Source organism: Coffea eugenioides, chromosome 9 (genome assembly GCF_003713205.1).
Source record: "Coffea eugenioides isolate CCC68of chromosome 9, Ceug_1.0, whole genome shotgun sequence".
NCBI lineage: Eukaryota > Viridiplantae > Streptophyta > Magnoliopsida > Gentianales > Rubiaceae > Coffea > Coffea eugenioides.
Genome location: NC_040043.1, coordinates 32,085,327 through 32,112,173, shown reverse-complemented (window position 1 = coordinate 32,112,173; position 26,847 = coordinate 32,085,327). Strand labels below are relative to the sequence as shown.

Here is a 26,847-nt window from a genome sequence, read left to right as displayed (position 1 = left end):
CATCTCTATTTGTGTGATACTTATCATTTTGAGCAGTTGCGTAATATGTAATAGAAAACCTCAGGCCGTGGAGGTCTAAAGATTGGTTTGCGGTTTACATTAGTGAATGCTTGAGGTGTGACATGAGAGAGTCCATGCAACAGTTAATCGTGTAGATTAGGTTATAAACATATATTACGTTGCTAAAAGACTTGCATACGAAATCTTGTTAATGCCAACGAGACTTTGGTTTAATGGTAAAGTAGTCAAGGTTTTTTTTTTTTTTGGCAAAAGGTCCCAAACTTGGGCAAGGGGGTCACCCCTAATTTATTTCATAACCATAAAATACAAAGAGCAATCGATTGAACCACTCGGCTTCTACAAACATCCCGAGTTATAACCTAAATGAAGGTTGAAGGTTAGTAAATTAAAAATCCTAAAGTGAAGTCTCACTAAAATGTGAGTTATATAATCTAACCACGTGTTAGATACTCTCCCGTTATTGAGTTGTAATCTGTCGATATTGATCCCACCATCGTTGGTTAAGTGTAATTTTTTCAAAATAACTCGTTGGGCTTCAATTTTCACCATCCAAATATTGCACGTTGCTCTTGCGATTGTTTGAAAGTAAACAACAGATTATAAACGCTTTTAAATGGAGTGGTTATAGTATTAGTGTAGCTAACTTCCATGCTAAACAATGCATATCGTGTATGTTCTATTTCTCGAAATTAGTACTGTCATTATTCTGTTTGTATATTATGTTTTCTTTACTTAGTGCTGGACTCCAATGACAATCTTTTGGACATTCAATCTCATACAGACAAATCACATCTTTAACAGTCTTGGAGATAAAATTCCTAATAAAAAAGATGCCAAGTCTTAGGTCTATCATCTATCACATTGTTCATTTGGATGGTGTATTTTTTAGGTGTTTGTCTAATATTTTACTGTAACTCATTTTAGTTATGGAAGGGTGACAGTGGTGGTGAGTTTTTTTTTTAACATATACTTCTTTTCGGTATTTTTCTAAAACTTGTGGTGCTCTAGAGGGTTATTGCAGATGGATTTTAGGAAAAAAATTCTCTCTGAAACATTCTAAAAACAAACATACCAAACGGAGAGATTTTTAGAAAAGAAAATTTGTAAAACACCCTAAAAATAGGCTACCAACTATAGATGGTGCTTTTGGAAAAAATTTCTCTATCTAAAAGCATCCTAAAATTAGGCATACCAAATGGAGCCTAGAGTTTTAAGAGATTTTTAATGGTTAATCCTAAGATGCCTGATGAGTTCTAAATGTTCTTTTGTTATAGTCCTCTATCACTATGATTTTATGCATATTTTATCTTTAAAAGTGCTACTTAAGGTATGTTTTATGGTTAGACAAATTAAATAGCACTTGCAATGAAAATGATACAAAAGGAGTTCAATTTGGATGGAAAATGATAAATTCACGAAGACAACAGCTAATGGGGGCCAAACACAATACCCAATTGAACTTGAGGCTAAATTCAATCAAATTATCAGTTAATCTATGATGGGCGCCCGTCTTACAACCCGACGTAAGACCCAACATGTTCTGGACAAATGACTCCTAATTTAAGTGGGCTATATATTTGATTCTATCCTAGAAACCCGACTAGAGAAGGCCATATAAATACGTGAAATCGTCAAGGGGAGCCAAACAGGGAGATGGCCTATGGCCCCTATTTTCTCATATTCTACATTCTTAGGAGTAGATTAGAACAAGTAGAAGTAGAGTTTGGTTATGAACAGCTCTATTTCTCTCTTAAAAGCAATAATATCTACTAGTTCTCTATTCAAGCCAAGAATTGAAGTATTTATTCCAATGATTGTGAAGGTGGGTTTGATCTTTCCAATCTTTAATTTGCTATCTGTGTTTTCTTGATTTTATTCTATGTTGATGCATGTATAGTAGAGTAAGTGGTCAAAGCAGTAAATCATAAAAAATGGGAGAATGCTCTGGCGGCGCTAGGCGTCAAGAGAACCTTGATCCTAATCTGCCTCTGCCTCAAGGGGTGGATTCCTCTACACGCAGAGATCCCAAAAAATTTAAAAGACTCGCTACTGGGGAGTTTGTCCCTAATCTGAGCCCTCAAGATAATGGAGAGGATTTTAGTCTTTCTCGAAGCCAAGGTACTCCTGCCATCGCGGGAGCATAGGGGAAACAGTCATTCATTGATACGCTGCGGTTTGGGGGGGAGAAACCGCCGATCTACGATGGGGAAGATGAGGATCTTGAGTTTTTGGCAGATATGGAGACAGAGGCTTGTGAAGGGATGGATAATGCGAACAATACTTCACGATTCCCTAAGCCTATTGTGGCTGCAGAGGAAATTCGACAAATGTGGAAGCCATGGAGTAGGGGGCTTATCCTGAAAGTTTTGGGGAAAACTGTAGGGTTTTGGACCCTAGAGCAGAAATTGAAGGAGCTGTGGCAACTAAGCCAGGATTTTGAAATCACAGATTTGGAACGGGGCTTCTACGTAGTTCGGTTTCGAGCGAAGGAAGATTACCATAAAACGTTGGATGGAGGACCGTGGATGGTTCAGGGACACTACATAACCGTTACCAAGTGGAGGCCGGACTTTCGGGCAGAGAAGGCTGATATTACATCCACCATGGTTTGGGTCAGACAACCAGGACTCCCAGTTGAATACTATATAGAAAAGTTTTTAATGGCAGTGGGAAACTGCGTCGGTAAGGCAATTAAAGTAGATCAGCGCACGTTGACTGCTGAGAGAGGGAAATTTGCTAGAATTTACGTTGAAGTTGATTTGAAGAAACCCTTAACTCCATTCATATGGGTAAATCAAGATCTCCAAAGGATTGAATATGAGGGGCTACACCAAATCTGCTTTAATTGTGGGCAATATGGCCACATAGCGGAACACTGTAAATCTAAGAACCAGGGGCTGGAACCAGGAGAGGAAGCAGTTACGAGGGGACCAGAGTATGCTAGTAAGGAGAAAGAGAATGAGGGGACAGAAAATCAACCTTTTGGACCATGGTTCAAGAAGACAGCGGTATGATAAACGAGTTCAACAAGGAAATATGTATCACGCCCATAACCAGAAGGGGGTACTAAAGAAAGGGTCGGGGAGAGTGGATATGCCAGGACCTTCAGGAGTCAAAGACATTCAGCTAGAGCAGGCCTGGGTCGAAGTAACTACGCGGAAGGGGAGACATGTGCGGGAGAGTGGGGAGAAGGATAAACAATTAGATGGGCTTACGGTGGATTACGGGTCAAGATTTGCCGTGCTTGAGGACGAAAGTTTGGAGGAGACCCGGGGGGGAACTAGAGACTCCAGGGAAATATTATGGGAAAAGATTCGCAGCATTGCAGGTCCACCACAGGAAATGATTTTCAAGGTGGGACAGAAAGGCAAGCAACCAAGCACACCTGCAGACTCAACAAAGGGGAGAGAACGGAAAAAGGGGAAGGAGCAGGGGTCTCAAGGGATTAGACTCAGCAAGAAGGTTATGAGTCCAGTCAAAATTGGTGGATTACGGGGTACATCAGGGGGTGCCGTCAAACCAAGACAGCCACAGGAGAGAAGGTCACAGGATGTACAGGCGGCCTCACAGGTGGGCCAGGACGTCCATCCGCCACTGTGGGTGCATAACCCACTTGCTAATGCTGAACCACAAAATGACTACAGGAGGGGTGGTCAGTGGGAGGAGGTAGGCGTAGAGGAACTTGAACCGAGAGGGAATTGGGAGCTACAGATGATAGAGGGAAGGCCTGAAGGGGAAATCGGGACACTGGCGTTGGGACATCTTGCATAGAGCCAGAAATTCACACACAAAGGCTTAGTGAAATCCCGCAAGGGGGGAGGATAGAGGGGGAAGCCGTTGCAGCGGTAGTCAGGAAACAGTAGGTAGCCATCTCATCCTTCTATATTCCTTAAATGAAGATCCTAAGTTGGAATTGTAGGGGTGCTGCGAATAATGAGTTTAGGAAGAACTTAAGGACGATTATGCAGGTTTATGATCCGGATGCTCTTGTGTTGGTAGAAACAAGAACTCCTAGTTTTCGTGCTGATAGAATAAATAGGAGGTCGCGCCTTACGGAGCGGGCATGTGTGGAGGCTCTGGGTTTCTCAGGGGGAATTTGCCTCCTCTGGGACCCTTATGTGGTGGATGTGGAGATTATTTCTGAAAATAGGCAGATCCTAAATGCGATCGTTAAACACAATGATAAAGAGTGGTTGCTCTCAGCGGTGTACGCATCCCCAGAGAAAGCCTTGCGAAAGAGACTTTGGGAATATATTATCCAACTGGGAAGTCAAATTCGGTTCCCGTGGTTGATCACTGGGGACTTGAATGAGATTCTATCTAGTGAAGAAAAATTAGGTGGTAAGCCTTTTTCGCTATCCGGCCAATTATCCTTAGTGGATTGTGTGCAAAACTGTGGGCTGATAGACTTGGGGTTCAATGGGCCGGCGCTAACCTGGAGTAATGGAATGAAGGGCACAGCGAATGTGAGGAAGAGACTGGATAGAAATATGTGTAACTCGGAATGGAGAATAGAGTTCCCAGAGGCAAATGTCAAGCACTTGGCTCGTACCCACTCGGATCACCACCCAATGTTGTTGGATACGCAGGGGGTTGGCACTAATTCTGGGCGTCACAGACCCGTTCGTTTCGAATTAGCGTGGCTCACACACCCAAAGTTGGCAGAGGTTGTCGATCAGAGCTCGAATGTCAATCAAATGAGCATTTGGCACAAGAATCAAAAGTTGATGGTGGACTTGCAAGAGTGGAATAAGACTACATTTGGCAATATTTACCACAGGAAAAGGAGATGTATGGCCCGTCTTGAGGGAGTGCAAAAAAGACTTGCACAGCTTCCGGATAGGAAACTGGAGAAGTTGGAAAGAAAACTACTGAAGGAGTTTCACACTATCTTGGAACAGGAAGAGACCCTTTGGTATCAAAAGTCTAGGGTGAATTGGCTCCAATATGGGGACAGGAACACCAAGTTTTTTTATACTACGACAATAATACGTAGGAATCGGAATAGGATATCTAGTCTACAAGACAGCGCTGGACAATGGCATAGTGATAAGCCAAGTCTAGTTACTATAGTAAGGGATTATTTCCGGAAGTTGTATGCTGAAGAGTCCATACCAGCTCAGGGCGGTTTGTATGACCCCAATGGATTTCCATGTATTGACGAGAGGAGGTTACAAGCATTGGGTAGGATGGTAACTCTAGGGGAAGTCAAGGATGCGGTGTTCAGCATCAAAGCCTGCAAAGCCCCAGGACCTGATGGGATATGTGCAGGTTTTTATCATAGCTTTTGGCACCTAGTAGGGGCCAGTATGGTGGACTTTGTTACGAAAACCTTTCAGAATAGAAAAATGCCGACGGAGGTAAATGGCACTCTGATTTCCCTAATCCCAAAAGTAGCAAACCCAACGAGCATCACTCAGTTTAGACCTATATCTCTCTGTAATGTTTCTTACAAAGTGGTGACAAAGATCTTGGTAAAGAGGATTCGTCCTCTGATGGCGGAGTTGGTGGCCCCAAATCAAAGTAGCTTTATCCCAGGAAGACAAATTAGTGATAATATAATTATTGCACAGGAGATTATCCATAATATGAGACGGAAGCAAGGGAGGAAAGGTTATATGGCAGTAAAAGTTGATTTAGAGAAAGCCTATGATCGTCTGAGTTGGCAGTTTTTGAAAGGAACCTCGGAGATGGTGAACTTCCCTCCGAGCCTTGTTTCTCTAATCATGAGCTGTGTGCAAGCATCAAGCATGGAAGTTTTATGGAATGGAGAACGCCTTGCACCTTTCACACCAGCAAGAGGGCTCCGCCAAGGGGACCCCCTCTCACCATATCTGTTTGTCCTCTGCATGGAAAGGTTGGGGCACCTGATCAGCAGGGAGGTTACGAAGGGGGCTTGGAAACCGATCAAGACGTCCAGAGGAGGTCCAGCAATATCCCATCTTTTTTTCGCAGATGATTTTATACTGTTCACTGAAGCAAGCCTGCAACAAGCTGGGGTGTTACAGGGGTTTTTGGGAAAATTTTGTGACTTGTCTGGACAAACGGTAAGCATTGAAAAATCCCGACTTTTTTGCTCAAAGAATGTACACAGGGAATTGGCAGAACAAATCAGCGATAGAACAGGAGTGGGCTTAACCGCTAATCTAGGTAAATACCTTGGAATGCCGCTACTACACGCTAAAGTAAACCGGAGTACATATGGTGAAATTTTGGAAAAGGTTCATACGAGGCTGCAGGGTTGGAAGAGCAGGTGCCTCTCCTATGCAGGCCGCACTCTCTTGGTGAAGTCGGTTATATCGTCCATACCGATATACGCTATGCAAACTTCTTTGTTACCGGCTACAGTTATTGCAGACATTGAGAAATGGATTAGGAATTTCATCTGGGGAGAAAGCGAGAAAAGGAGAATGCATCTGATTAATTGGAATACTCTTACGCAGCCCAAGAATAGAGGGGGGCTGGGAGTTCGAAAGTTGAAGAGTGTTAATAGAGTAATGCTTGCAAAAACTTGTTGGAGATTTTTAAATCAACCAGATGCTATATGGGCTCAGGTATTGAGGGGAAAGTACGGTGTCTGCAGCGGAAAAGAGCTCCCGCTCAAAGGTAGAAGTGTACAATCACATACTTGGCGGAGCCTATTGGAAGGGGCTAAATTGTTACACAAAGGACTCAAATGGAGGCTAGGGAATGGTAAGAGGATACACTTCTGGCTGGATTGTTGGATAACTCAAGAGCCTTTAGTCAAGCACATTTTGACTGAGCTTCCGCAAGGCGAGGTCCAGAAGGTTGTGAGTGATTACTGGACGAGAACAGGATGGGACTGGAACTCCCTTAGGACCTATCTGCAGCAGGACCAATTGGAAGCCATACAAGCAGTTCAAGTTTATGGAGGTGTTGGGAATGAGGATAGATTATCATGGGGTCTGACAGCGAATGGAAACTTTACAACGGCATCTGCTTATGAGTTAGATGGGGGACAGGATGCTAGTGACCAAATGGATACTAATTGGGATAAGTTGTGGAAATTGAAGGGGCCTAGTAGATGGCAATTTTTCCTTTGGGTTGCGAGACATAAAAAACTCCTTACCAACTCAAAGAAACAAGCCAGGCATATGCATGCCACTGGGCTCTGTGATTTATGCAAATCGAGACGGGAGACTACTCTCCACGCGCTAAGGGACTGTCAATGGATTAGTGGCGTCTGGAGGAAGCTAGTCCATCCTCTGCAGTGGCAAACTTTTAATAGTAAATCTCTAACCCAGTGGGTTGATTGGAATATTGGGCAAACAGACATTGGAAGGATGAAGGAATTGTACTGGCCTATGTTATTCCAGCAAGTGGTTTACTGGGCGTGGTCTGCACGAAATGAAGTTACGCATCAGGGTGTGTGGAGCAAGGTCAGAGTTCGGCCTGAGACTCTTTTACAGCAATCACTGTTAGTACAAGAGCTACATGCTGGCCGCAAATTGATGGGCGGACGACAAATGCAGTTCATCAGCTGGAGGAAACCGCCACTGGGTTGGGTTAAACTCAATGTTGATGGCGCATCCACGAGAAATCCAGGTGAATCAAGTGCCGGAGGTCTCATAAGGAATGAGCAAGGATGTTGGCTTCTGGGATTTAGTGCAAATGTGGGGCGTGCAAGTAATGTAGCAGCTGAGCTTTGGGCGATTCTGTTGGGTCTGAGACTAGTGTGGGAGCACGGGTATAGGAGGGTGGTTATTGAGTCAGACGCGCAGGTAGCATTGACATTGATTAAAAATGCATTTGATGAGAGTCCATATTGGAACATGGTTGCGGGAATCCGAGAGTTGCTAGGCTATGATTGGGAATGCTATTTGGAACACTCGTGGCGTGAAGGAAACTGTTGTGCAGATTACTTAGCCAAGCTAGGAAAGGGTTTACCGCCGGGGATGACTATTTTCCAGGAGCCCCCACAAGCTTTACGAACACTTCTGGGCCGTGATGTTTGTGGAGTGGCAATTCCTCGTCTAGTTAAATTATAACGGGCTGACGCCCTCCTTTGTACCGAAAAAAAAAAAGAGTAAGTGGTCAATTATTTTCTCTACATGTATTCTTCATGTCAAAATACTAATCTTGATCCGTTATTGTCATGTGTTGGTATTTCTATGTGGAAAATAAGGGTAACAATTGGTTGTCCCCTTTTGTGAACCCTTAAGGCGGATTATGGTGTTGATTAAATAACTGCATGCATCACAGGTTATTGTCATCTTTGACTGATTCTTGGTTCTTAATGCTATTATTAGAGTAATCGGAATTGCATCAATATCTGGATTGTCTAATAACAAGAATACAATTTGAGTGCGTCATTCTTATTGTTGAATTCAGAGAATCTGCGTGTTATTATTGGCGTCCTGGCTAACTTAGGCCAAATAGTTGATTAAAGGTTGAATCTTTAGGAGTTGATGATCAATCGGAATAAAGATCTTCATGTCCTTGGTTTGGCTCATTATCTATTAATTTTATCTTCTATTTTTATTGTATCAATTCTAGAGGTGGTAGTTTTAGTTCTTGCGGTAGTTTTAGGTTTGGCTCGTTATCTATTAATTTTATCTTCTATTTTTATTGTTTTAGTTCTAGAGGCAGTAGTTTTAATTCTAGTGGTAGTTTTAGGTTTAGCTCGTTATCTATTAATTTTGTCTTCTATTTTTATTGTTTTAGTTTTAGTGGTACTTTTAGTTATCCCTATTTACTATTTACTATTTTAACAAAGGAAATCGAAAGTTTCAACTATCCCTGTGGGTTCGACTTGGACTTCCACTACTACCAGTGTTTTGAAAATCGGACCGGACCGGCCGGTTCGACCGGTTGAACCGCGAACCGGCCATGGCACCGGTCCGGTTCAATGCTAGGTTTGACTTTGCCAAGAAACCGGTCAGACTGTGAAAACCGCCGAACCGGATTTGAACCGGTCATTTCCGGTTTTCAAGTTTTTTTTTTTTTTTTTTGCAAAATGCAGTTATCAAGATTTGAACTCAAGACTTTTGTAATAGAAGACCAATGTAGTAACCGTTGCACCATCATATCTTATTAGTTTTTTTTGATAACTTATTTATATAAAACAAACACTTATATTTCTTTTGTTTCATTTTCCTTATAAAATCTCATCCTCTCATGGCTCTTTTTTTTTTAAATCTTCAACTCTTTCTCTTTCTCTCTCCCTCCCTCTCTCTCTCTCTCATCTTTTCTTTTGCCACTCATTTTTTAATCAAACCTCTTTATTTTTAATTTATTGATGTTTTCTTCCATCTTTTAATTTTATTTTTGTCCATTAAATTAAAAAAAGTTAAAAAAGAATTATTTTTCTTTAACCCAATTTGTTTAATGCCACAACCACTCACTTTTATCTCATTTTTTGTTTCTCATCAAATTTGCATTTCTATTTTCTATTCTCTTGATTTCCTTCGAACTCCAAACTTCCTTTTTTAAATTGCAATATCTAAATTTCAAAACGTAAATTAAAATTTAAGTTCACAATGTCTAGACGTGAATTTTGTATAATTTCAAATATTGTGATATTTTTTGATTGGATTTAAGATTTTTTTGGTAGATATAATTGAAATTGAGATAAAATTTATTTGTTTTTAACTTATAATTTAAAAAAATTATTTTTAAAAATCCAAGTTATTCGAAAATAGTAAACTTTTCATCATATAAAGTATTAAATTATCCATTACATGTCTTATTTTGTGCATATATATATTTATATAAATTATTTTTTAAAAAATTTATTGAACCGAGGTTGAACCGGTCCGACCGATTGAACCTCGACCCTTTCACTTCACCGGTTCAATTAACGGTCCGGTTTTAAAAACATTGACTACTACAGGTTTTGGACTTCTAGTAATTAATTTTTGACACTCATGACAAGTGATCAATGCCCCTTGTAATGTTTCTTCAGTAGCAAATTGCCCATGTGTTCATAAAACATACAAATTTCCTCCTATAAATTATGAAAATAAAGTCATGCCCGTATATACTTATTTCTTTGATAGTTTAACTTCACCAGATCATGTTGTGCATGTACAGTGTTCTCATTAATGGTGTGACGCAATAACATACATATATTATACCAAATTTGAGACTAACTATGCAAAAGAAAAGAAACATATGACATATTATTAGCATGAGTAAATGAAATAAAAATAAGAAAAGAAGAAAAAGAAGTTTAATTAGATTTCTTATTAGTCATTTAATACTATTTCATTCTAATTTGTATCTCAATTCATTCTAAAACTCATAATGTCACTATTTAAAAATTAAAAAAATATAATGATTTAAAATGAAAATACTGGGGACCAAAAGTACAAAGTCAAAATTGTTGACTACCAGCAATTTGATATTAACCATTCATCATGGTTCTATTCCTATTAATTATCCTAAATCTACCTAAAATTACAAACTTCAGAGACTAGATTTGTCTTGGCTGAAATATTGGGGATCAATTTGACGTTCTCATCAAATATTGGGGATCAAAACTACGATTCTCCCAAAAAAGGAAAAAGATTATAGTTTCAATATTTGCAAAATTTGTCTCTTGCTTCTCAGGCTGAAAACTAAAGAAAAATCATGAAATTTGGATTGTTAAAAATTTAAATCAAGACCTACTCGAGATCGAGATCAGATGGGCTGAACTTAGCCGTTAGAAGTGCAGATGGCCTAGATCCAACTTTTATTGATGCTTCTAGTAGTTTGTACATCTACTTTAGTTGTCAATGATTGCAAAAGAATTAATTCAGAAGCAAAAGATTTAGTTGGCTAATTTTTGGTGTTCTGATGGCATTTTTGGGACCAAGAGTTTATTCAAATCTTTTGCCCTTCGGTCCTCTATTTGGTTTTGAAATTTTAGTCCTACTCATATGATGATACAAATTGTCATAACTAGTCTGGTTTTCGGTGTTGCAGATGTCGGTACAGGAATTCCAGCGAACTCGACCACCAAGGGCCATGGTTGAGAGTGCAGATTGGGGAGCTCTAGATTAGACACACTATGGATTTCTACTGAAGGAGGAGCTTAGGCCCCGACTGAAACATGCAACTATAAGCGACCCCATGTGCAAGCTAAAAATGGGAGATGTTGTGGAATTAACTCTAGCAATACCAGATAAATCATTGATGGAGTACAGGGAGGAGATTTAGCGCATGTACGACAGAGGACTCACTATACCAACTTCTCGTAGTTCAAAGATTGGCTCGAGCAGCTGACCCGTTCTGATACTTTACGCGTAGTAATAGGGTACCATTGACAAATTACTCATTCTTTTGTGTGTGTGTGTGTGTGTGTCTATATATATATATATATATATATATATATATATATATATGAACAGAACAGCTTCAGATAAATGGCTAACTGAATTGATAGGACCTCTTGTTTTGTGTTCAGATACTAGCACCAAGTTGTTAATCATGTTGCCTTACAGATTTTTTAGTCTGCACGACTTGTTCACCACTAACCAAAACTAATAACAATGTGATGCGAACGTTCATATGTATTGTAGACAAATAAGGTAAGATTATCTATCGCAACTTTACCTTGCAAGAATTCTCTGTCATTTTTTGGGCTCGGGGGTATTGTCGCCTGACGAAAATTTTGCAGGGCACATGAAGTAAAAGGAAAATGAGCATCAAACAGTTATTTGTTCTCGCCTGATGATCTAGGTGATAAATTACTAGAGTTAGGTTTTCTGCCCTAAGGGGAGGCAGCCGTATATTTACAATGGAATGTGGATCTAAGGTTTGAGGCATGAGGTAGCTCTTGTTGCTACTTGAGGCCGAAACTTGTACTGGCGAGGTTGTGAGAACGTGAAGTACCTTCTCACTGGTTTCTGCTTGTATCGTGGCTTGAATTTCCCGTAGAACTTTTTTGTTTTACCAGGTGACTTATTCCTACTTAAACTATTGAACTACCGCAGAAATCATCATTTCTAGTCAAATATAGTTCTAATTGAACCTAGAGCAGGATACACGAACCAGCCCAAAGCATTGCCGACGATTAAGAACACAAATTCTAGAAAAGTTTTTTTGAAAAAAAAAGTTATAACTTTCCACTGGATGTGAGAAAATTTACTGCAGTGTTAGTAACATTAAAAGAAGGATCATTCGACGAACACAAACAATCGTGCATCCAGGATACATACAATTCTCCAGTTTGTCTTTTCCCAGTATGAGAACATTTTCAGAGACGAATTTTACCAGTCAACACTGCCCCGGATTGCATCACCAACGGTCGTAAAAGCCACAGGTTAAACCACCAACCACTGAAGCCTAACTTACGAGAAAGGAGTCTAGAAATGGAGATAACAAATGTCAATCTTCCTGGGAACTTTGAAGCGAGAAGAACTATATATAAGCCCAAACATACAATTGACCACTATATGATTTTTGGCAACTGCCATTGAGATTAAAATGCTCAATTTGATCGTTTGGGTCCAATTGGAAAAGATACACGCTGAGCAGCGCCTTGTGAAACATCTATTCTTTGCTCTTGAGAAGGGTTTAGGTTAGGATCAGCAGCCTCTTTATCATCCTCTGTTTCCTCAACTGCTTCTTTGCTTTGTTTCTTTGTAATAGCAAATTGGTAGTTGGGACTGATAAGGGTATCCCGTTCAGGAGGAAGTGGAATTACAGGTCCGGCAATTGATTTTGGTAGAGGGGTCTTTTTTCTATTCCTATCTACCTCTAGTAGGACCTGAACTGTAATCAATACAAAATTGTTAATAAGTACACTGCAAGGACACAAGACAATGCATGTTATTTGCATGTCAGTCGGGAAGAGGGCTTTCCCTAATATTTCAATTTTAAATGCTGCAACTTCACCTCAAAAACTCACATATCATCTTCCAGGTTCCATAAAAAGAATACATTGCAAATGACAATAAAACAAAAAACATTCAGACGAATCAACAACTCAATCAAGGAGAGCTGGTAAAAGCAGCAAATTCCAGGAATTTTACACTGCATCTTCAGCAGTGTGGTGCTATATAACTACCTCAGGCATTGTGGTGCTTCTGAGCAATGGTTTAAACGCATGGGCCTTTCGTTGGACAGAGCGATCCATGTTCCCCCAAGCGGGTGAAAGCCCTAAGACATGGGGCATTATTCATGGTTCAAAGACTCTCAGACTCGGCTGAGTTGTCATCGTCTTGCGCCCTCCCGATATGATACTGGAATTATACAATTTCGAGATACTTGACTCGTTGAGAAATCGGCCGAAATGTCACCGTGAAAGGTTGAAACAGCTGAGTCACTCCGAGTCATTCCGAGTCAACTCGAATCCAACAAAAAAATTTAGCAAAAAAAAAAAAGAAAACCCGTGGCTATAGAAAAAAAACCTTTAGACTATGAACATGAGGATGAATCCTTGTTGCTTGAATCAAGTAAATGCCCTATATATTCTTCCTTTCTTTGGACAAATACGAAATGTTTTCATTTCATGCATTTAGTTCTGATGCAATATCTTCCTTTGGGTAGTGAAAACTATTGAGTTTTTTAATTGTCCACAAAATTTGTAGAACGTCAAGTTGAGAAGACCCGTGGCTTAAATGGTTGGAATCAAAGTTTGGGTGTAAACCTGTTGCATATTCCAGTTTCTTTGGTGGTAAGCAGGAAAAAGGTCTGGCAACTGCCATTGAAGGCCTGCTCAAAAAGACAAATGCTTGTGAACTGGCTGCAATTGATGCAATTGCTGCTGGTGCTCAATCATTAGTTATTGTCATTGGAATCTTTCGTGGTAGACTGAATATTGATAAAGCCATTGAGATTATTAGACTAGAAAAAGATTTACAGGTTCTAGTTTATGTTGTTTTGTTTTATCCTCTTGCATCCCTTCCAAATATTCATAGTACCTCAAGTTGTTGATTTATGGTGTTTCTGAAGGAAGACAGCTGGGGTCTGATTGAACGTGGACATGATGTTGATATTGCAGATCTTATAGTTCAAGTTGCATCTGCTGCTACTGTTTTCCTTGGACTTTCTACAAGGAAATGACTTATGTATACTTTTTCTCTTCTAAGTAAGCGTATATTTTTTTTTTATTACTTTTGCTTTTCATGCATTGTTTCATCAACACTGCCCCACCCCAGTCCTCCCCACTCCCCACCAACAAACTGATGGAGCCAAGGGGGCTGAGGGAGTGAGGGGGGCCATGACCCTCCTAAGTTATGAAAATTTTAATTCATAGTATGTGAATATATGTATAAATAAAGTTAGCTCTCCCTAATTTTTCACAATTTTAATTTATATAATGAAAGTTTATGAATTAGTCACCTTTGAATTATTTTTTGGGAAAATTACATTTTACCCCCTGTGGTTTATCCTTTTTTTACATAACCCCCCTATGATTTCAAAAGCTATACATAACCCCCTCATGGTTTGGATTAAAGTGTCAAAGTGACGGAAATAGTCACTCGTAACGAAACTTCTAAAAATGTCAAAATTACCCTTATAAATACATGACACATTAACCCCGTATGATTTTATACTTTACCATATAACCCCCTTATGGTTTAATACTTTACCATATAACCCCCTTATGATTTTCAAAATATACACATAACCTCCATTGGTTAATACATAATTTTCAACATTATATAAGGGTAATTATGACATTTTAGGTGACACCATTACGAATGATCATTCCCGTCACTTTGATACTTTAATTCAAACCATAAGGGGGTTATGTATAGCTTTTGAAACCGTAAGGGGGTTATGTAAAATAAGGCTAAACCACAGGGGGGTAAAGTGGAATTTGCCCTTATTTTTTTCTTAAAAAAAGTTGTTTATTTTTTATTGTGCTAATTATTTAACTTTCAAAAAATTAAACATATAATTTGATGATCTATAATAAATTGATCCAATTTGATATATTTTAATAAAAGACCCAATTCATAATTATCGATGGACTAAAACAAAAATAATTACTCTATTGGCCCATACACAAATGTACAACTTAGCCCTATTGATTAGATTTGTTCTCAATCTTCTTCTTGTATCAGCTACAACAACAAAGGGGCATTGCCAATTATGAAGATAATCAAGACAAAACTGCGATATAAGATGAAAGATAATTTCTTGAATGATTGCCTAACTATGTACATAGAAAAGGAAGTTACTAGAAAATTTAGCACTTATTCAATCATAGATGAATTTAGTTCTATGAAAGAGCGTAAAACTCTTTTTAGTTTTAAGAAAAGAGGCTGATATTTCAAGGTATGTTAATATAACATTTATCCTTTTTTCAAATTGAAAATACTTATATTTATATTATATATATATATATTGCATAAATGACATATTGGAACATCTTCTCATAATGTGCAACTTGGGTGGTTGGTGATGTTATAAATTATTTAATCAAAGGTTATTTCTTATCTTAATTTTCATTATTACTATGCTGCATATTTATAAAATAAACGTACCTTTATAATTAAAGTTAATATTTGAGATTTTTAGATGTCATATATTTCGTTTTAGATGCCATTGTATTAAATGATTAAAAGTACTTATTGTGTTTAATATGTATAAAAATAGTACATTTTACAAATTTTCTTTTGCTATTTTTTATTATTTTTGTTTAGCATACTTTTTTTATATTATTAACAATTTTTAGAATATTAAAAGCTAAAAAATTTGTGTCTCACCGAGACCGCACCCGATATACTCAGACCGATGTGAAACGTTTCGAGCCGCGACCGCGACTTCGAACCATGGGCATAACCCCACAAAATTTGATTTTTTTAAAAAACATATAAAAGTATAAAATATGCAATAATATTTCAAAATTACAATATTCATACACATGTGTCTATATATATATATAGATATATATAGAGACACACACAAAAATTGATAAAATTAAGAAAAACTACAAAAATACTATTGTTGTCTAATAAGTAAAATGATAACACAACTCTAACCCATACATTCACCATCCATGTTAGCAAAAAATAAATATATCTTACAACAAATGGAAAGGGACAAAAATATAGGAAACAAAGTCATGGATGCTTCTACTTAGTATTTTCTCCAAACTATCTCCATAGAGAAGATAAATGGAATCATTCTTCAAATTACTAAACAATAACAAGGACAGGAAACAAAGACGAGGAAGAAAAAATAGTAAAATAGAATTTCAAGCTTGTTTTTGTATTTTCAATTTAAATTTAATTTTTAGTAACAAGCTTGAATTATGTTTAATCTTATTTAATCTGAATTCAATCAGCTTTGATGGAGTGAATAAGCCCAAAACTTGAAATTCTCAACAATTAATTAAAAGTCCTCACAGGGAAAAAGGAGGAGAGAAAATTACTACTGCTACTACTAGTAATAATGGCTATTAGGATAAAACCGGGGTTGTGGGTTAACTAAATGAAGAATATACCTCACGTGGAGGAGGCTGTGAGAAGCTAAAATTGACTTTGGATTGAATGGGAAGCTCAACGTCATCAGGATCACAGATTTGCCAGCATGGTCTGAGTGAATTTTCAACCTCCTGCCTTCCCTCTTTTCCAAGACTGATCAAGTGGCTTTACCATGTCCTACAGTTGGTCTAGGGAGGGAGATCCCCTAATTTGAGGGTCGCGCTTCTCCGATAATTATTACTGGTATATGAATGGGTTGCTATGTCGCTTTTGTCTAAGTAGTAGGTTTGAAAGCCGTACCATACATGATTAAAATTTTTTTTCCAAAAGTAAACAAAACTTCAAATCGAATAGCAAGAAAAGAGGCCAAATTCAAATCCAGTGCAAAAATGATTGATAAATCGGTACAGCATTCATCCCTAAACTGAGCTGATTTTGGGGGAAAAGAAAATTTCACTAAACTGATTTTGAGGGCAAAAGAAAACTTCACATGCACATGGAGGATTTTTTGGGTTGCAATCAAAAGAAAGTACAATTAGTTGTCGGAGGAATTGATAGAAAAGTGAAGATTTTGCATGTTCATAGGCATCTATCTCACTAGAAGAAAGGGGAAGGAAGTTCTCCTTCTGAAACCTAAACAACGAATAAAAATGATGATTAAGAAAGAATCTCATTAGGGCTAGGTGTTAGACTAACCTCTTGTTAATTTGGATGTTTCACTAACTAACAGGCCTAACATGACTTACACTAATCTGACTGGCTCCGTTATCTTAATTAATCCAAAAAAAAAAAAACCCCATGTAATAAAAGGAGCCCAAAATAATCTACAACTATTTGCATTTGACCAGAAAATTATGAAGCAAATAATTTCAAGCATACAAAAATAATCCTAAATAGTTAGCAACTATTTAAAGAGCTAATTTTTATAAAAGGACTCAATTGACCTTTCCCACCAATTAAAAAGCAAACAAAAGAAACAAACGAAATAATTAAATCATTGTCACCAATTAGCCCAGAATAGTAAGGAACTATTAAGCCTTTGAATTTGGATACTAAGTCTCAAATAGACATTTCTCACTCCTTAAACCCCAAAATTGAAAAACTAAACTGTTTCCTCCAATAACACATTGACACTTGCCGTTAAATGGAGAACTTCAGGGTTCTCTTATCTAGTTGGCAGATAACTCTTTGATCATGCTATCTTTCGGATGCAAAGAGTAATTTTACTTAACAAATAAACTCGTTGAAACTTAAATAGTATTAACCAGTTAATATTATACAACCATTAACCATTTGCACTTTTTTTTCCTTCCCTCCTTTTTCGTTATCATACATCTCACCACTGTAACAAGCAATTAATCTCAAAAGTGGAAACATTGTTAACATGTACAACACGACCAACTACGAGTACACACATTCAAGATCAGTATTAGCCACTTCATAGTTAATTTCAATATTTGTGATTTATTTTTTAAATACACACATCATGAACATTTACCATTACGATTGGTTACGAGTACACACATTCAGTACTAATACTAGCCATTTCGTAGTTTATTTCAGTATTAATGATTTTTTTAAATATAAACAATGTTGACACTAACCATGCCGAGCACCTACTAGTGCACACATTTGGGATCAGTATTAGCCACTTCATAGTTTATTTCAATTTTTGCGTTTTTCTCTAATTACAAGTTCTGCAATCCAGTTAAGTGTGCCTCTAATTACTCCTATTCTAGTCTCCTTAATTAGTTCCTCAAAATTCTCTACATTTAATTGTTTAACACATTCACTTCTACTTATTACTTCAACACTTTATCAACTTCTGCGACATATTTAAACGTACTAGTAACCATATAATCCAGTTATTAACACACACACACACACATATATATATATATATGAATGTATGCATGTATATATGTATGTATATATAAAGAATTAGTTTTTCCTACACTGACAACATATGCACTGTTAATTTTGGATGAATGATAGTTATGAAAAATGTAAATTTGAAATCAAACTTTTGCACATGTATCATGGATCAAATGGTAATAGTATATATATTATCCGCATATATAAGATTTTCTCATATATAAAATCTAGTTATTTATTTTTTCCCTAACAATGTTCCTTCCTATGTGCTTTTGCTGAATGCATCTTCCACCTTAGTATTTTCCTCAATTAAACTTTCCCTGGCTCTTAAACTTCCCCCGTCCCCTTCTGTTTATTACCTTGTACCTATTCTTCACTATAATTCACATGTCCTACTTAATTACGTTCATTATTTTTTTCCTCCTACCACGGTTGGTATAATTAGTTTAAGACATTAATCGTTATCATTAATTTCCCTATCAACCCTTTTTTTTCGACACTGTAGGTATTTGGGTCTACACCCGACTAATTCCATAGTGCCTGGGCAAAGTGAACCCGACCAATGCTCAAGACGGTAACTACTGGGATTCGAACTCAAGACCTTAGAATAAGGATCCCAAGCGGAAACCAGTCGAGCTTCTCAGCTCGGGCAATTTCCCTATCCACCCTATTCATAAGAAGTAACAACCTACGATTGTAAAAAAAAAAAAAACCTACTACTAGCATAATCAACAACCAAGTACTGAGCTATTCCAAGCGAAGAGCTAAGCTATGTGGACTTGGCAGAAGCCTAGACCGCTTATCCCTTGGGGTTGGCTCGGATGATTTTTAGGTAACCTAATTAGGTCCCGAGGTTATGTATTCAAGTCACCTTTCTACCGCTTATATATCTTTGGGAGGCGGGGTGCATAGGCGAAGGGAGATTAATCTAGCAAAGTTAGAATACTTTATGTATTAAAAAAAAAAAGTACTGACAAAATTTTCACTTTCAATCGTGTCAATGGGCTTCCAATGTGGTCCCCACATTTCACTCAGGATCAACTTCCTCTTTTAATTTCTCTTAATAACCTGGGTCTTTGCCGGATACGGGGCAGGGATGGTCATCAACGGTTCCCTCACAAAACTGAAGAAGTGGCCATCATCAATCCACGTTGACAAAGCTCAAAACAGAGTCGTTTTGATTAATGAGCAAGGAAAAAATTTCTAAAAACTATGTCTGAGCTTAACGCCTCCATTACCAACCATTGAAACTCCCTTCCACAAAATCCCGCCTAATTGACTCGCTATGACTTCATTTCAATTCTTGGTACGAAAAACTTTTTTTAGTCTCCCTCCAAAAGGTTGTCAATATTCATCTACAACTTTAGAACTAAGGCAAAATACAATCAATGAATAGGAAAGTTACAGACAAAGGGCAGAAGAAGAGCAGTCAAAACACTCTTAGGAAAAGGAAGAACTACCTATTGAAGGAGAAAGTCTTGGAGGCCTAATATCTATAAAGGGTTGGGGAAGGTCAGGACTGAACAATGAAGCTAAAGATGATGGAGTCCAAAGCAGTGACACCCAATCGCATCTACAGAAACCCTACAGGTAACAATATTGCAAACTAATGACATAATTTCCATTGTTTGGTGAATAGCATCACATGATTTTATATCATGGTTGTCGAAACTCTATAGATGTTAGAAATTAGATCTGTTCATGGGCCATATGGAAGAGTAAAGTAGAGAGAAATTTTGAACACCAAGTGTTTGCCAAAAAGAAAAGGAAAACTTCCAAACCAATTAGTAGAGGGAGTTGTTAGGATGGGATAAATAGGGGTCATAACTCTCACATTAGTAGCAATAGTGTAGTCATTATATAACAGGGATACTGGTTGTTTCTATGAATTTCTTATAGATTTTGTTGGTTAGCAGCGCCTGTGTGCAGATTATATGTTACGTGTGGTTTGTACATACTATTCATGGCGACATACAAAACGAAAAAATAAGTGCTACAAAGATAGTTCCCTTAAGAATGCATCTTACAACATGTTGTATAAGAGACATTTCATATGAATATATAATGACGCGGAGTAAAATTGTTATGCAGAGTAAAATAACATAACGCTTAGATTGGTAGACGCATTGCAGAGAAAAAGATTACAAGATTTTTTAGCTAGTGGGGTTGGACGCCATGTTGAATAACTGTTACATGCAGTGAGTCAGCAGTTACAGTAGCAAAACTTATATATAATATTGCGTGAACATAATGTGAAATTGCTACCTATTGTTTGTTAGGTAACTCGTATTTGCATAATCATAGGATAAATAGAAGAAGAAATTGATTGTTTGAAACTTGATAGCTAGGGCAGTAGATGACAATTTGAACAGGGTAGGCATAATGAATAACATAGTTTTTAGCTTAGCATACTCAATGTGGAAAAAAGATTATAAGTTTTACTTTGCTAGTGTGCTTGGACATGAAGTTGGATAACTGTAACACGCAATGAATTAGCAATTACAGTGTAAGAACTGCTCTGTAAAATTTCATCAACGTAACTGTGAAATTGGTACCTCCAGGTTATTACATTAACTCATATTTGTAGCGTAGGACAAGAAATAGAAGAAGAAGTCAATCCTATCAAACTTGATAAATGAGTGAGAGTAGATTGTAAGTGGAATTGGCCAAACAGAATAATTAACCTACTGTTAATTTTGGCAAACAGAGTGTGAAAAATAGGTTACAAGTTTTCATAACTATTGTTACTAAGATTTGAAAGTGATATATTAGATATGTTAGTACTTTGTTATGCATTAAGAATAAGCGGAGAAAGCATAATGGAATTGAAGTGCAATTGTCTGTGTAAAACTCCAGGTTAAATGACGAACTTTAGGTAAGAAAGGTGGCAGAGATGAAGCAACAGGAAAGCTTGATGGCAGACAACCTTAGGTTCCATCTAAATCACTTAATACGTAAATGGCTAGTGTTTGTCTCTCGCAACATCTGTAGAACTCAATACATGAGATTGATGATAATTACGCGCAACATGCAATGGGAAGAAGTCAGGGAAAAAAAGGAAAAAATTGAAGGTAAGACATCTTGTTCAGATGGCCTTTCTTAGTGTGGAAAAATGGTTACCAGTTATCTTAATTAGTGTGCATATACATCTTGTTAGATAACTATTACATTCTGTGATAGAACAGTGACAGTGAAAAAATATTTTGACATGGTTGTAAATGCACAATCAACTAGTACAATGATATTAAATCAAGTCCTAGAAATTGATAATTGAACCCTTGTGAGGAAAGAAATGCAGACATAAGTTTACTCTTGTTTATAAGTTGAAACCCCAATTAATTGTAGCAGATCAGTGATTGAAGCCTATAGTATGAAAGTTGATTGGCATGAATCTTGGTTCTAATGCCTATATGTTAGGCTGAATATACTTGTTGTTCAAATGTCTTGCAGATAATTGAATATATTATATCATTACTTTATCTTGATTTGGGAATGTCAGGAGAAAACCTTATCAACATGAAAACAACCACATAGCTATATCTCCACAGAAAAATGCAAATATCAACTATACCAAAGTTCTAGAATACATTCCAACTCACATAACTATTTTTTGTTGTGCTATTTCCAATCTATTTTTTATAAATATGCACAGTCAAGTAACTAATACCTCATTGATTATACCTCATAGATCATGTATATTTTCGTAAGCTAATTAATGCAGACATTAATAAACATTAGTAATTGTTTACTCTTATTCATAAGTTGAAACCCCAACTAACTGTAGCAATCCAGTAATTGAAGCCTATAGTATGAGAATTGATTGGCATGAGTCTTGGTTTTAATGTCTATATGTTAGGTTGAATGTACTTGTTATTCAAAATGTCTTATTCATAATTGAATCTGCTATATCATTCTTAGAACTACTATCTTGATTTTGAAATATTGGGAGAAAATCTTATGTAATTGAAATGCAATTATTTATCAAAAAGTTGGTGCAAATGGCATGAAAGAGATTGAGAAGTTTGACTAAGAAAGCAGCTAGAAAAGAAAAAAGTGAAAAATTAGGTAGTAGCGAACTTGAAGCGCCATCAAAATCCTTGAATGTATAAGTTTGTCAATGCTTTTATGTTGCACCGGTATGTTGGCAAGATAGTGAGACGTGATTGTTTCATTGATTGCAATTACGAGTTGTTGAATTGGTCTCACTTTGTTTTAATTTGCATAGATAAGTGTATATAAAGCCTTAGCTAAACTGATATGTGTTGAACAAAGTAAATAACCTTTACAATTTGCTTGAGCAGTGGCAAGATGGCACGGAAAAGGACAAAGAAGAATCCACGTGAAAAGAAAGAGTGTGCAACGTATCTGGAGTGACATTCAACAAATGAAAACCTTCTTGACGATTTCGGTTTCAATCGCCCTGCTGCTGCTAATAATAGCAGTTTTTCGCTGACCCCACGTTAGCTAGACTGGAAGACATATGAAGCGGACTTCGCTGGTAGGTAGTCGTAGATGTAAGCTCATTCGCACAGTCTGTGACTTTTGCGTATACTGTTGAATGAAGACACAAATTTTTTTTGGACCCAAGTTATTGGGAACTATTAAGTGTGTTACTTACATCTGAATTCACTTGCAGTACTCAATTGTTCTATGTTATTAACATCAGCAAGCCTGCCACTATTATGTTTATTGAACTAAACGAGATTGTATGGTTACCTTAATACACGAACTTCATATTTCATAGTGGAACTCCAACAACTCACTATGATGGTCAACACCAAAATGCATATCTAGTCACAATTCGTGCGTTCTTACTTACAACTTTGTTCGCTCTTATTTATAACAATGAAAATTAATTAAGTATCTGAGATAACCCTCACTGCAAATTACTACATGCCTGTGGATGAAATGGACGTTCCAAACGCCGGACAGAGTGTTGAAAGGTTGGATCATAAACTGACCAAGGGCATAGAGTGTTACAATGCAAAATGTTGGGCCACCCAACAAATAGAAGAAGGTAAAGTGCAAACAGTGTATTTAGAGTGTTACTGTGTATGCAGACAGTAAAACTTATCGTCAATAATGTGTAACTCTGTATGCACGTAACCCCCAATGTTGGTGTACAGGTCCTTTCAGGATAAAAGCTGCCAAAAATTGTGCTAAAGTCTGTAACTGATTAGCAACAGCTCGTAACACATAGCAAGACTCTCGGTACTACAAATTTTACGCTTTGTACGTAAGAAAGTTTATCCGACATGGTTCAAGCGCTGCATGTGAGTCTACAGCTTCCACTCCCGTGATGTACTGGTTGGCCTCATGTGCGTTGGGATATGATATTTTACCATATTAGAGAGTATGGCGGACTATAAAAGGCCGAGGTTGCAGTTGTATATCCCTTACACAGACTCCAGTTTGTTCGTCCCCCTTTCATTTTTACCCGCATTATTATTTAACTTCACACTTCCAATTTCTCTTCATATTAAAGTGGCAATGGACCCGTGTACTAGATTCATTTTTTGTTATCTTCAACCTCCCTACAACAGGGATTACAATCTCATCAATACAATGTTCAGTTTTAAAAGAAGTTCTTGGGAGCCAAATAATTTCCTCAGGTTTGCTTGATGTTCGGGAAGATCTCGCTATTTTAATGAGATGTTCGAGAAGGTCTCACTACATCAAATATTTTGGGGTTCGAAACGATCATCTCTATATTCTCAATAGACACTTTATTAAGTGTCTAAGAAATTTAATGTGTCGGAAGGAGGAATTATTGTTTGTGCCAAGGGCAATAACACAAACAAGAGAAGAGGAAAGATTCATCAGATATTAACTAGTTGTAGTAACCTGAGGTTATAACATTGAGGAATATCTTGTTGTAATATCACTAGTTTTAATTAGAGAAGACGAAAAGCTGTCGATTGCAAATTCATTAGTTGTAATGAATTGTAACATACACCTAATTGGTTGTAACTCAATCTGTACATGTCGTTATGACTATTTGTTGCATTTTAAATATTAGTTACCCATTTTCAAATTAGTTGTTCCAACGAAATATCATGTTCTTCTGCGAAACTGTTACTTATTATGTGGTCGTGTGGAACCAAATCGAGCCGCCAATTGTAACTTCATTTCTGTACTAAAGGAGTAATACCTATTGAAGTGCCTGTAATACTATCTGTAATACTCATCGTTAATACAATTGTAAATCACTTGTCTAAATTTTAACATAGAGAAACATGACAAGGTGCCTGTACAAGCACATCAATAAGTTGTAACAGCTTATTAATTTCATGTAACGTACATATACGGCATTCCCTGGTAGGGACGACATGGCTGCATTTAGTAAATATTCGTCCAAAACTACCGCAATCTGGTGCTAGACACCTAATGTCTGAAAAATCTGGTGCTAGACACCGCAAATCTGGTGCTAGACACCTAATGTCTGGTGCAAGCACTAATTCATTGAGAGATTGTAGATTAAAACAAGCTTACAATACGGAACCGATCGAAACTGAGCAATATCATCTCGGGACAAGTACGAACATCAGTAAATGAGGTGAACTTTGGGGACGGATATTCGGAACTCAACTGTTTGGAACAACCAATTGGTTTGTATTCATAAAAATTGTAGGTACACATCATTCATCAACCTGCACATTGAGGAGAGTTGACGTCAACAGTTAGTCTCAATCCTTGGGTGTTATTTCTTTTCTGAATTGCGTAACGATGGCAAATCAGTTAATAAAGTTTATGGAACATACGGTTAATGATATACGCTGTCGAAGTATCCAATTAACAAGACTACATAAATATGTGATGTAATGATAAAAGCTTGTCACCTGGGGTGATGGTGAAAATACATGATATGTATCATTATCACAGTGTGTTGAAATTGCCGTACGCTCCGCCTACATTGTACAATATAACTATTCAACTGTCAACAGCTCAGTAGCAATGCCTATATTGCTCAGTTACAAAGTTAAATTGGACTAGACATTATAACAAAAACGATATTTCAGACCATTAAGATATCTCTGATGGAGTTATACTTGAAAATATAGAAAATTTGGGGTGCATCCATTCTGTAGGGACACTTCCATGAGACCCCTGATTAGCCAATCGGTGGACTTTTGAATAATACAAAATAATATGTCATTAAAGTATTATATGTTAACTACAAAATATGCATGCTTTGACAGCGTTCGGGTGCCCACCATTACAATTAAAGAAAAAGTAGCTCTACGATACGAAAAAAAGGACTTTATTTTATCTACTAAATGTATGCATACCGTTTGACTTTCCTCGATTTAGGGAGCAACAGCGTTTGGAGGGCCATTCACTGACTGGCTCATTGAATGCGTCTACGAGTTTTGTATGGGTCAAATAATTATATAAGACAGACAAAAAAGGTATATCAGGAGGGATGTCAGTCGTAACAAAATCATCACACAATGTAACATCATCATAACTAATTGTGCTGTGAGAAACATCCAAATAAAAGTTAAAACCATGCCTATTTTATACTAACCGAAACTGAGTCAGTTGATGAACGGCATCCCATAAACATGTGTTCATCAAATGAAACCAATGTCGGCTCCGATTCTGAAACCTGTATTATTGACAGACAATAATGTTATTTTTATCGTGAATGGTACCTATTCATTAGTTAACCGTACAATGATAACATTGTTGTAGCATAAATGTTTACCATCATAGTTATTGAATCCTTACCGTAGTCTATGTAGTCTTTGACAATCTAGATTTTCTTTTTAATCTGTCAAATTTATCGACCCAACTTCGCATCACTTTACTTCTCTTCCCATCGGCACATTTTTTAATGCCTCTTGCGACTACTGCCTCTCCCATTTCATTTACAAATTGAATCTTATCCTATTCCACCTGCCTCATTTCTCATAAGCTCATGGCTCTATTTCAATGAAAATCCAGCATCCTCGCTTATTTCAATTTGGAATCCTTGATCCTCACTCACTTTTCTTTGTGATGGCATCATGTGCGAACATTGAGCAATGTGCAACTCATGGTTATGCTCTAAGACAAGGTCATGCACACGGTACTTCATTGTCCCTCTAAGCAACACGATAACCATTTTAACTCTACACCTTGTTTTCGTCTGTGCTCGTGTCTTCTTTGGCATCACATCACCTTCGTACTTGCGCTTCACACCTTCCTTGCAGCAACTATATCTCCTAAACGTGGTCACGCCTCTTTGTCTTTATTCAGATAGTTTTTGCGTACACTAAAATCCATTTTAAAGGCATATTTGTTGTAAAACTTGTACGCATTCTCTTCACTGTTGAACTCCATTCCTAATTCAGGGGGTCTCATCTTCTGTCAATTTGCTGCAATTCATTACTTCTGCTCCTACCAATTATGCATCAAACACCCTAATTTGAACACTTCATGAATAGTATGTACATAAACGACAACATAAATGTATATTACCATTCATAATGTGTTATGAATCTCACATTACTCGTATACCAAATTCTTTTATTACGCTTATCAATATGATTAATGATTCACATCACCTTACTTTTACTCTAAG

At 37.3% G+C, this 26,847-nt stretch overlaps 1 protein-coding gene and 1 pseudogene across 1 annotated transcript; one reads left to right on the top strand and one right to left on the bottom strand.

Annotated features, from left to right (window-relative positions):
* The first annotated feature begins 1,952 nt into the window (after positions 1 to 1,952).
* Positions 1,953 to 3,035, top strand: LOC113782432. Its single transcript, XM_027328322.1, has 2 exons — positions 1,953 to 2,139; positions 2,257 to 3,035. Exons 1-2 carry the CDS (start codon positions 1,953 to 1,955, stop codon positions 3,033 to 3,035), a joined length of 966 nt encoding a protein of 321 aa, XP_027184123.1.
* A 9,422-nt stretch (positions 3,036 to 12,457) lies between these two features.
* Positions 12,458 to 26,388, bottom strand: LOC113782431 (annotated as a pseudogene).
* Between the last annotated feature and the right edge of the window lie 459 nt (positions 26,389 to 26,847).

Bases quoted from the DNA above. Each gene is read 5' to 3' on its own strand.
- LOC113782432 (XM_027328322.1), top strand. From the start codon at position 1,953: ATGGGAGAATGCTCTGGCGGCGCTAGGCGTCAAGAGAACCTTGATCCT. The intron at 2,140-2,256 runs GTACTCCTGCCA...AGTTTTTGGCAG, and splicing joins TAGTCTTTCTCGAAGCCAAG to ATATGGAGACAGAGGCTTGT.